The sequence below is a fragment of the Epinephelus lanceolatus genome, chromosome 23, assembly GCF_041903045.1.
Source record: "Epinephelus lanceolatus isolate andai-2023 chromosome 23, ASM4190304v1, whole genome shotgun sequence".
Classification (NCBI taxonomy): Eukaryota; Metazoa; Chordata; class Actinopteri; order Perciformes; family Serranidae; genus Epinephelus; species Epinephelus lanceolatus.
In genome coordinates, this window is record NC_135756.1 from 7,103,430 (window position 1) to 7,115,569 (window position 12,140).

Sequence of the window (12,140 nt, forward strand, 5' to 3'; positions counted from 1 at the left end):
TCTGTGGATAAATTGTTTTGCAATAATAATTAAACTGTTATACATCATTTCCTGTTTTTTGTTTTGTATTATGACTCCATACTTAATGTCTTTGTATTCCAGCTTGGGCGATTGATTGTCCTTTAAAGATATCCAGTCTTGGAAAGCTTCCCAAAACACTCTGGTATGAGTACAGTTAAAAAACGAGTGTTCTAACGTCTCAATGTCAGAGTCACAAAAAGTACAGTTGTTTTTATTGATGTTGAATCTTTGTCTCAGAAACTCATTACAAGGATATATATCATTTAAGGTTTTAAAATGTGTTTCTTTAGCTTTTGGTGATATGGGTAGAGTGAGGTATCCGGTTCTAATTCTGACTATACTCTCTTCAGGATAATCTTTTAACAGATTTTTCCTTTTTAATGATAAAGGGAAGAGATTAGACGTGAGGACACCTCGTATAATTTTGTTTGTACATTTTTTATCTATAAAATTAATATCGTCTATAAAGAGTGCCGGCATCATGGGTATTCTATTCTCATAAAGCAACATTCCTTTTACCATGTTCACCATAGCTTGTGGAATCGCTTTGATCACCACTGAGTGTTGCTGTTTAGTACAATTCAAATTAAACTTATTAACAAAATCATCATAGCCAAGAAAGTTCCCTCTTGAATCCATTAAGTGCAAAATCGACCAAATACCTCTCTCTACCCAGTCATCAAAAAACAAGGATTTTTTTTCTAGACAAGATACATCTGTTGTTCCAGATGGGAACAGAGTGTGGGGTAAAGTTATGACTATAAATTAGTTTCCAGTACAGGAGGACCTGCTGATGAAACTTGGACAACTTAACTGGTAGCTTGGTGATACAGAAGTCACATCTTAACAGAAAATCCATCCCACCACATTTTTCAAATATTTTAGAAGGAATATGAAACCAAAAACCATCGACATGTTTTCAGTCTACTTTACGGTTCTGCACTGGACCAAAGCTGTTGTCCTAGAAACGGGACAGCGAAGGCATGACCCGCCCTCCTCTGCCTTGTAGTGTTGTGACGTTCACGAACGAACCGATTCTATTGAACGGCTCGTTAACATGAACGATGGGAACCGAGTCGCAGCTGGGAACCGTTCCTTTTTTTTTTTTTTTTTTTTTTTTATATATATATCACTGTGTGCTCCTCCTTTGCTCCTCCCCTGAGCAAAATTCATATTTGTAAGTGTTAAGGTCACGGTGTTGCATGAATAACAAGTCATGGTAGCTTTACACACATACAAACAGTCTGTATAAAGGGTAAATCCAAAATAGTGATGTCACTGTCAAAGCAGAGTGATGTGGCGCAACCTTGTGGAATATTTACAATGAATCCAGATCAGACTTTAAAATCTAGTCCACACATGTCAAATGAGGTTATAATCAATATTTCAGAATAATTCAAACTCAGATATTGGTGGGATATTTAATTTTGTATTATTTTGTTCCAGATCTTACTCCATCATACCTCCCAGTGATTATTTCCAAGATAAAATGAGTTACCACCAGGCTGGCTTCTTAAAACTTAATAAATATAAAAATCAGTCAAATGAGCCAGTTTTTTTGAACGGCTCTTTGAAAGGAACGGCTCACCAAGATCCGGCTCCCCTCAAAGAGCCATAAATCCCATCTCTACTGCCTTGCTCTGCCTCTGATTGGCTCTTACTCTGACATTCTTTCCCCAACCAATCCCGCTCCTCTTACCTCAGCCTAACCAATCCAACCAAGGAAGTGAACAACTTCTAGCCAATCAGAGGGGGAGGAAGGCGGGACATGCCTTCGCTCTGTTAAGTACAAAACCGTTTGTTGTCCATTTACGAGGCTATCCTGGGAAATCTCAGTCGTTTCCTGAAAAACCTGTTCATGCGTGGGCTTGACTTCGGTAAGGTGAAGTAATTATTTAGAAATATCTTGTTAAACAACACTTTATAAATCAGAGATGTATTTAAACGGCAGTTTGACGCTCAGGCACGTAAATACTATCTTTAGTGGAGCTAAGCTAGGCTAAACTACCAAGTAGTAAGAGCTGTTTTTTTTTTTTTTTAACTTTATTTCACATTTCGATTTACAAAAATTCCTTAAAGGAAACATTTGCTTGCATCTGAAACATTACAAGCTCACAACACCTAAATGAATATGTATACATACACATTTCCATTCTATGTGTAGATTCATTGTATACATCTCAACAACAGTTTTAACAAATAGTAACAGGACAAGAAAACAGGACAATTTTTTTTTAACAAAATAAAGTAAATAATCATGGGGTTGACATTTTAACAAAAGTGCTTTAAGCGTATTAAAAAATAATAAGTAGCAAGAGCTGTTGTGTCCTTGTGGAGAAAAAAAATGCAGCACTGGATGGAAGTTTGTTAAACTGTGTCAAGTGTTGTAGTTTAACAGGAAGTTAAGCTGAGGTCAGTGTACTTAATATTACACAGTAACGTTAGTAGTGTAACGTTGGTATCTGTCATACCGGCTGCTGGTTGGTGCTGGCACACTTTGACATAACACTCTACTAACAAGATACATAGGAAAGCTAAGTTAGCTACTTTAAAAGCACAGCACTACAAGTAAAAGTCCTCCAAGTACAAAAGTATTTGAACCAAAATGTTAAGTATCGTAAGTAAAAAATACTCACTGTCAGTGTTAGTATCAAATTATATGATTGTTATTAAAGAATTAACATGTAACTGCTACTTTAATGTTGTAGTTGGTTAATTTAAAGCTGATTTTAACTGCTTTATATGCTTTTGAGGTATCCTGCACTGTATCCTCTCTGAAATGTAGTTTAATAAAAGTATAAAATATAACAAAATAGAAATACCAGACTCTGAACTTTGAACTTCACCATATGGTTATAAAGCTGTCAGTGTGTCAAAGGTGGAGCAAGGACTCAGATACTTAAATAAAACTACCAATACAACACTGTAAAAACACACTTTACCAGTAAAAGTCCTGAATTACAAAAGAATACTAACAGCAAAATAAACGTGCATTATGAGAAATAAAATTACTTGTTATGCAGAAAAATATCCCACTTGATAAACTGTAAGTCATACACATGTGCTTGCATTTCTCCACAGCCAATTATCCACCATGTCCCACACTGTTCCGCCGATTCTCTCTGTTCACCCCACCCGAGCTCTGGTCGATGAGAAGTTCAAGGTGGTGGTGGAGAACCTGCCTCCAGGATCTCCAGTCACACTTCACTCCCTCCATCAATCTGAGGACAAGCACTACTGGGAGGCCTACGGACACTACGTCGGTGATCACAGAGGAAGAGTGTCTGGTGGGTTCTCCTCCTTTTTAAATCTTGAAGTGTGTTGATGTCTGAAATCTGCTGTGTGCAGCGAGGACAAGTGGCCTCATGCTGGACACAAAAAGACCTCAGATGTTTGCTGTTTGTCCTTTAATTTACAGCTAATTTGCTTCTTGGGTGTTTTGTGTATTTTGTTGACATTTTAATGCTTTTGTAGTTGCAGAGGATTTGAGTTTTGGGGGCACGTACACAGGAAAAGAACAGATGGGTTTGTTGTGGAGTATGCGTCCCGTCCCAGGCAGCCGTCAAGGCCTAAGGTAATTTGTTGTGCGCTGCAAAACTGCAGACTCGAACTGGGCAGCATCACCTGACATCAATAACACAATTATCTTCTTATCTTATCATCTTCTTCATCTCTGTAATGATCAATGAGACAACTATCTTATTAGTAGGGGTGACCACTAACAGGTAACTATTCAAAGATTCAGTCTAAGAAGTCTAATTCGTCATTCGCCAATCTCTTGGTTGAACTGTCGTAGTTGCAGAAATATGTGGGTATGAAACAAAGGATCATTCCATTCAGGCTACATGGGGTGCTGAATTTCTGATTTCACATAGAACTGCTTGGTTTCTCCCAGTAAATCATGATAAATAACCCTTTTTTGGGATACTTGCATTAATAGAAGCACTCACTTGACGTGGCTCTCGCAAAGCGCTGAATAATTTTTTAACTTATGAACGGCTCTCTGTCTAAGAGAAAGTCAAAAGTTCTGTTTACAGCCATGAAAACAAGCAAGCAGGAACCAGACTGACATGTTGTGACTGTCTCTGTTGATCCCTCTGCTCCCTTTCAGTGCTGTGAACAGGGGCACTGCTACACCTACACACACACACCCTCGACACACAACAAAAAGCGCTGTATAAATACCTCCAATTATAAAATCCGCTCTTATGCCAAGTTAGGAAGACAAATTGTTCAGTTGGGTGTTTCAGCTCTTTTGTCTGATCTCGAGAAAGGGGAAACGATGTCATATATGATAATATAAAATCAATGAGAAAAAAAAATTGAATTAGCGCCCCATGGTTGTATGCCTCCACACATCAGTCAAGTTCCTCTTATAATTATAGTATAGTTTAGGAGGTATTTTGCAGAACATTATGATGTCACAGTGAAGCTGACCTTTGACATTTTGGATATAAAATGTCATCACTTGGTCATTTATCCTCTTTGACATTTGTGTGAAATTTTGTCCTAAGTAGCGAAAGAATTATTAAGTTATGTCCAATAACATGTTTTATGAAGTCACACTGACCTTTGACCTTTGACCACCAAATTCTAATCATCTTAATCGTCAGTCCAAGTGGACGTTCCCTCAAGGTGTTCTTGAGATACGCATTCAAGAGAATAAGATGGATGCAAGGTCACAGTGACCTTGACCTTTGACCACAGAAATCTAATCAGTTCATCGTTGAGTCCAAGTGAACATTTGTGCTATAACTAAGGAATTCCCTCAAGGAGCTCTTGAGATACAGTGTTAATGAGAATGGGACAACTGGAGAACATAATCCCTCCAGCTACAACTATCGCCGACACAGAGGCAGGAAAAGCATTATTTGATTATCAGTCGATGACAGGCAAGACAACTATGTAACTTCTTAGTCGGGGACACCCTACTTATTAGATACAGCTGGCTGTGCACAAAATCCTCACAGCTGATCTCTTATTAATTCTTTGTAGTGAACAACAAGCAAATAAATTACGAATATTTGTTCAAGTTAGAAACAAGTGAGCTTATCAGACCTCTGTAGCCCGCTCTAACTCTGCTGCAGACCCAAGGTCCCTTTTGATGCCGCTTCTGTAACACACCTTTAATCTCTTTTCAGGTTGAGAAAGAGGGATGTCTGCAGTCCCCTGCTGGTCAGCATCTCCGTCTACAGCGGACATGTAACTGAGGGCTTCAGGGAGCAGTCTCCTCTGGCCTCGTCACTCACAGAGAGGTGGTACATGGCTCCAGGGGTCCAGAGGATCAATATCTCAGAGACAGGAGTACGAGGGACCCTGTTTATACCTCCAGGTACACCTGCATCACCTGACACACACACATTTCCTCATCTTATCCTTCTTTTGTTGGTATTTAAAGAGACTTGTGAATCTTGTACACTGGTATCGGTAACCCTCTCCTTTGATTCAAAAACTTCGCCTGCCTCCGTCCATCTCTCTCCTTTTTGGTTCTTTATCCAAAACCCTCAAGAAACTACAGTATATCCAGAACTGAGCTGCTCGTCTTCTCACACACTCCAACACATCACACCAGTCCTTCATAACCTCCACTGGCTCCCCACCCCGCAGCGTATCCACTCCAAACTCCTCATCACGACCCCTGAAGCCCTCCACAACCTGGCCCCCCTTCATTTTTCATTTTCCTTTTGTTTTGTTCTTGGTTTTTTTTTTTTTGTAAAGCGTCTTTGAGTATCCAGAAAAGCGCTTTATAAATCCAGTATATTGTTATTATTATTTATCATCCTTAAAAATCTGTTCTCTCAGGTTGGTAATCAGTTTCACTGTGCCTCAGGTCCTGGACCCTTCCCTGGACTGTTGGATATGTGGGGAGGTGGTGGAGGGCTGATAGAGTATCGTTCGGCCCTGCTGGCGTCCCATGGTTACATTACTTTGGCGTTGGATTATGTCGGCGCTGGTATGCAGACGTCAGCAGAAGAAGAGTTCAAATATTTTGAGGTTAGTGTTGATTATTATTAACATACTGTAACTTCAGAGTCTGCAGTCCATATGTTTGATATTCAATCCTGTAAAACCCAAAGCTTCATCAGGTTCCTGGAATATGAGAAGCAAGGAAGCAAAGAAAATGTTGTTAGCAGCAGCAGCCCTTTTCAACTCACCTGTATGTGCTTCTACGTTTACAGCGACGCTTTTACTACACAGTAACTTATTGTAAATTCATTAGGGCAGTTATTTTGCATGGGATAAATCCTCAACTACACCACCATGCCACTGGGTTTTGGGAAAATATATACAGTAACTTGACTTTTGTAGCTCTCACTCTAACAGCTGGTGTACCTCAGATCACGCCTTTTGGTTTTAATTTCCCGTTATCTCCTTCTGCACAGACAGCGTTAGCTATCATCAGGGACCATCCTCAAGTGATGTCGGACAGAGTTGGAATATTTGGTCTTTCTCTTGGCTCCACTGTGACCATCTATTTGGCAGCTGAGAGCAGAGTTTTCAAGGTAAGTAGCATGCAAAATATTTTGGAGTTGCTGTTTCTTGAGCTTTGAATATGTGGCTGTTGAACCATCTGCCAGAACCAAATGGAGATCCAGTGTCTCGGGGGATGTCATTGTGTTTTGTTTCAGCCTCGCTGTTGTGTTTGTGTCAGCGGCACCCACCTTTATATACCTGGAGTGTCACTCAGTGAAGTCAGTGGATTGCTGTACATTAGGTATTCTGTTATTCTGTCAGCAACATAAATACAGCGCATGAAGTTTCACTGTTTGACCAATGTGAACAATAACTTGTGATGGCAGGAATGCCCACAAGGAACGTTTGGATGAGAACAACCATCACATATGGAGAGACATGTTTCTACCAATCACCAGTAATCCCGCAATGAAAGTGGATGTAAGTACACGTTAATAGTGGACATAGCATTTTAGCTGTGCAAGTAATTCTCAGCTTCACATGCACCAAGGACTATGTGACTATGTTGCATGCAAAGTTTTGGGCAAATTTTGTTTACTGTGAGTAGCTAAGCAAGTAGAGGGCAACCTGATTTCCAAAAGGCATGATGTCAAAGATGGAACATATTTTATGGACAATTACTTTTTAATTTGAATCTTTTACAGTTTCAAAATAACAAAAGAAAAAGGACCTGAAGCAAAAACAAGTCTCACAGCTTCTTAACACTTTTTGTAACCAGCTAAGAGTCTTTCGATTCTTGTTTGTGGGGTTTTCGACCATTCTTCCCGCAAAAGGCTTTTAGCTTTGTGAGATTCTTGGGCCATCTTCACGCGCTGCTGTTTGAGGTCAGTTCACAGATTTTTAATGTTTAGGTCAGGGGACTGTGAGGGCAACGGCAAAACCTTCAGCTTATGCCTCTTTAGGTCATTCATTGTGGATTTCAAGGTGTGTTTAGGATCATTGTCCTGCTGTCGAAGCCATCCTCTCTTCATCTTCAGCTTTTTCTACAGATGCGGTGATATTTGCTTCCAGACTTTGCTGGAATTTAACTGAATCCAATCTTCCCTCTACGTGTGAAATGTTCCCTGTGCCACTGGCTGCAACTCAAGCCCAAAGCTTGCCCGATCCACCCCCGTGTTTAACAGTTGGACAGGTGTTACTCTTTTCTCCAAACATACCTTTGCTCATTGTGTCCAAAAAGTCCTGTTTTACCTTTATCAGTCAAAAAAATCATCAGGCTTGTTTCGATGTTCCTTTGCAAATTCTGACGCCGAATTTTGTGGCAAGGACACAGGAAAGGTTTTCTTCTGATGACTCTTCCATGAAGGTCATATTTGTACAGGTGTGGCTGCATCACCACTCCAGAGTCTGATAAATCTTCCTGCAGGTCTTTTGTAGTCAAACAGGGGTTTGGATTTGCCTAACAATCCTATGAGCAGCTCTCTCTGAAGGTTTTCTTGGTCTTCCAGACCTCAACTCAACTGCCATTTCTTAATGACATGAAGAACTGAGGAAACAGCTCCCTAAAAAACACATTGCTATCTTCTTTAGTCTTCTCGTGTGTTGTGGGCATCTGTTACTTCTGATTGTTGGGACAGGGTTTCAGGAGTCAGAATATTTCTTTGAAATTTGCGTCACCTGGCCTTTCCTAATGATGATTGCGAACAAGCCAGAGCCCTAACAAGCTAATGAAAGTCTGAGACCCTGTAAAAGTTGTCTGAGAGCTCAAATGTCTTGGGGTGTTCTACAAAACAAAGATAATACACTGACCTAGCTTAAAATGTCCATGCCTTTTGGAGATCAGTTCATCTTCTACTTGATCACACAGGACACATCTGTAGGTTAAATGTAAAGTCCACCTAGAATACTTTTTGCAGAACTGTACGAACCTCCCGCCAGAAAGAAATTAACAATGGACAAGACCAGAATATGTGACAATGGTTGGCATCGGAGAACCCACATTATCTCCAGCAGTTTGAACATTTGATATAGGAGTAATGAAGAAGCTAAGGCCCTGATCACACAGAAAGCGTTTCAGCAGCTGGAGGCGGCTTTTTGTAATTGTTTTTAATGAGAATGAAACTTTTTGCTCGCTGTTTTTGTGTTGCAACGCGCCTCACGTTTCTGCACTGATCCGATTGTTGTCCAATCAGATGATTTAAGAGACGGGCCCTCTGTGGTGGTCACGACAACAAGTTTACAGTTGGTAAACAATGGAGGAGAAACTGGTGGTAGAGGCTGCTGGATACCCAGAGCTATATGGCCCGATGATAGACAGCAGGTTGTCAAACTGCCCCTGAGTCATCTTAACATATGTCTGGAAGTGGCCATCATGGAGGAGAAACTCCTGGACCAACTGGTGGTACTCCTTGTGTTCAACCCTCTTTTTTAGCATCTCATGTACCCACACAGATCTCAGTTTATCTGCTGACAGCCTCTCGCCCTCAACCAGAGCTATAGACAGTACCCTCTGCCTCAACATTTTAGGAATGACATACTAATAAGTATTTTGAGGCCTGTTTAACAACCAACTTTTGGACGTAAATATCTGACTTGGGGCCCTACTTTTGTGGTTATTTGTCTTTTTCTAACACCAATGTGATTGGCTCAGCTGTGTCAGAGTCATGAAACCAGTAATGTGACTGGTGACTAATAAATTCTCTTCCAGGTGGGGAAAATAAAGTGTCCAGTGTTGATGGTTAACAGCCTTGATGATCTGAACGTGCCAGTGGCGGAGTGTGCTGAGGATGTGAGTACACACAGCTGACAATAAATTAACACTATAAGACACTGTAGATTTATGAATAGATGCAGATTGATTTTCTGTTAATGAACTAATCGATAATTTGCCTAATTGTTAAAGCTGTGTTACACATGCCTTTAATGCAGTTTAGCAGTATTGTAATTTTGGCAGAGATTTACTTCTCACACTACGCTGAGCTGACATGATAAAACAGTAGTTCTTAGTAGCTGGCATAGCATCGTATATTCAGTAGCTGCCATCTTAACTGAATAAAGGTGACCTTTCCCTGGTCACCTGAGCCCCACTGATGTGAATTCATTTTGTGCTGTTTTGATTTGACCTTTGACCCTCAGATGGCCCAGTTGATGCGTGCTGCAGGGAACGAACACCTGCTGACCAGACTTGAATATCCCGGTGCCGGACACCTGATTGAGCCGCCCTATACGCCTCACTTCAGAGTTACTAATTTTAGAAAAATGGACACAAATGAGATAAGTGAGTTGTGCTCATACACACAGTGTCACACAAAGAAGGGAGTTGAATGCCAGCACCCCTTAGCGCTTTAAACGCCCCTTGGTGGTCAAATCATAAGCTGACCATTCGGGGCCCAAGGCGCCTAGGGCTTAAAGTGTGAAATGGACACGGTCAGCAACAATACTCAGGTAGACTGTGGTGTTTAAACCATGTTCAGTTGGTACTAAGGGGCCAAAGTGTGCCAAGAAAATCTCCCCCACACCATTACACCACCACCACCAACTTGAACCTTTGATATAAGGCAGGATGGATCCATGACGCCAAATTCTGACCCTACCATCTGAATGTGGCAGCAGAAAGAGTCTGTGCCAGACTCATCAGACCAGGCAACATTTTTCCAATCTTCTATTGTCCAGTTTTGGTGAGCCTGTGTGAATTGTAGCCTCAGTTTCCTGTTGTTAGCTGACAGGAGTGGCACCTGGTGTGGTCTTCTGCTGCTGTAGCCACCAACAACATGCCACATTCAAAGTCACTGAAATCACCTTCCTTCCCCATTCTGATGCTCAGTTTGAACTTCAGCAGGTCGTCATCACCATGTCTACATGCCTAAATGCATTGAATTGCTGCCATGTGATTGGCTGATTAGCTATTTGTGTTAACGAGCAGTTGAGCAGGTGTACCTAATAAAGTGTCTGGTGAGTTTTTACAGACTCACTTGTCTGCTACTCACTGTGTCACAGAATCGTCTCTCAAATCTAACCCTGTATGTTTCAGTTGTAATGGTGTGGGGAGGACAAACCAAGCCCCACTCAGACGCTCAGGAAGACTCCTGGAAGAAGATCTTAGGTTTTCTGGAGCAGCATCTCTACGCCAGACCAACCCTCCATGCCAAGATGTGAACACTTCCAGAAACAAAAACAGGTCATGTTAACAACCTGAACATGACGACATGTTTATTGGTTCGTCACTAAGTGGACCATGTGCCTTTCTTCTGATGAACTGAAGTGCACAGAATATATGATCACACTAGGTTGATTGTTTTGGTCAAATTCTATCTGTGATTTTACTAATTTGTGTCCACAAAGCCACATCAACCTTTGAGATATGGCTACATGTGACAGTAATATTAACTTGTGTAATGTCTGGGCACGTCCAACTGGTAGGAGGCCCCAGGGCAGACCCAGATTACATACAGTATCTCATCTGGCCTGGGAACACCTTGGGGTCCCCCAGGAGGAGCTGGAAAGTGTTGCTGGGGAGAGGGACGTCTGGGGTGCCCCCACAATCTAACCCTGGATAAGCAGATGAAGATGGATGGATGGATGGATGGAAGAAAAATAATTTCATCATAAATTATACTGTACATATATATTATTATAGAAATATTTTAGTATATTTAATGTTAAATGGCCTTTTTTCATAAATCAAGATTTTGTACACTAATTAAATGAATCAACTTTCGAAATGCTTCAGCCTGCTTTTATTTCTTATAAGATTATTTTTGGTTTATGATTTTAAAGTGTACTACTGTATGTAGGATTGTCAGTTACGGTTTGTACACAGCCTCGCCAGTGACAGAAAAACTAAAATCCAACACATGATTATCTCTGGTTTGGCGTTTCGCCTCTCTACATTTGCTTTTTTTTTGGCGCTTTGTCTCTTTGATACGTACAGTTGGCACCAGGTCTACAATTTTTTTGATAACACAACCTCATCTGAGTACTGTGGGGCTACACGCCTATAAACACCCTAAACACAGAAGGTAATAATAACATACAGGCAGAGGTGTGTGCCGCCACACACTGAGAGTGGGTCATAAGGGATGATTCAGAAGGTAGACCTCTGTATGAGATTATCTGGGCGCCTCCTGTTAGAGGTGTTTCTGGGCACGTCCCACCAGTCTAGTCTGACAGATCAGATCAGTTGATTAGAGGAGCAGCTGCAGAGGCGTGTGAAGATAAACTTCATTTTGCTGGTTAGACCAAGCCCTGGACTGTGGGTTGCGCTATTTCCGTGGCAACGCAGCTGGTTTCATCTTAAGTAGTTTGGAAAAACAATGGACACTAAACACCAAAACTACATAAATTAACAAACCGTTAAGTTTCACTTTCACTGAGCTTGGTGCCTTTGCTGCTTTGTCCGTACGCTCTACCATGAGAAACAGAATCGCAGCTCCAAAAACAATCTGCGTGGCTGCAAATGCTGATACTGTGATGATGCGCCAAGAGTAAATGAATGTGTGGGAAACGCTGGGAGTGACAGGGTTGACTTCACAAATGCACAGGTTAGTAAAGAGTAGAAAGTGGTATGAAGGGCAGTGGAAATGTTACTGTTGATTGTTTTTTATATCTTATTTATTCAGTTGCTTAAACTCTGTAACTTAGTTGGCAACTAATTTGGAACGTTGGTCAGGTGCTGCTTGGACGGAGACGAAATTTGTTGCAGCTTG

General features: G+C 41.1%; 1 protein-coding gene across 2 annotated transcripts in view; it reads left to right on the top strand.

The window, feature by feature from the left end:
• Nucleotides 1-1,777: 1,777 nt before the first annotated feature.
• Nucleotides 1,778-12,140, top strand: part of acot18 (acyl-CoA thioesterase 18) — a 102,524-nt gene continuing 92,161 nt past the window's right edge. Inside the window, exons 1-11 of one of the 2 annotated variants that reach the window (XM_033614245.2) lie at nucleotides 1,778-1,898; nucleotides 3,103-3,308; nucleotides 3,496-3,595; nucleotides 5,163-5,353; nucleotides 5,852-6,015; nucleotides 6,405-6,524; nucleotides 6,651-6,736; nucleotides 6,822-6,915; nucleotides 9,143-9,223; nucleotides 9,571-9,712; nucleotides 10,466-11,156. In XM_033614245.2, coding sequence (XP_033470136.2) covers nucleotides 3,116-3,308; nucleotides 3,496-3,595; nucleotides 5,163-5,353; nucleotides 5,852-6,015; nucleotides 6,405-6,524; nucleotides 6,651-6,736; nucleotides 6,822-6,915; nucleotides 9,143-9,223; nucleotides 9,571-9,712; nucleotides 10,466-10,590 — 1,296 coding nt within the window. In that variant the 5' untranslated portion in view covers nucleotides 1,778-1,898; nucleotides 3,103-3,115 and the 3' untranslated portion in view covers nucleotides 10,591-11,156. Of the gene's footprint in view, nucleotides 1,899-3,102; nucleotides 3,309-3,495; nucleotides 3,596-5,162; nucleotides 5,354-5,851; nucleotides 6,016-6,404; nucleotides 6,525-6,650; nucleotides 6,737-6,821; nucleotides 6,916-9,142; nucleotides 9,224-9,570; nucleotides 9,880-10,465; nucleotides 11,157-12,140 lie in introns of those variants that run through there. The other variant, XR_013490370.1, reaches the window with a different exon arrangement.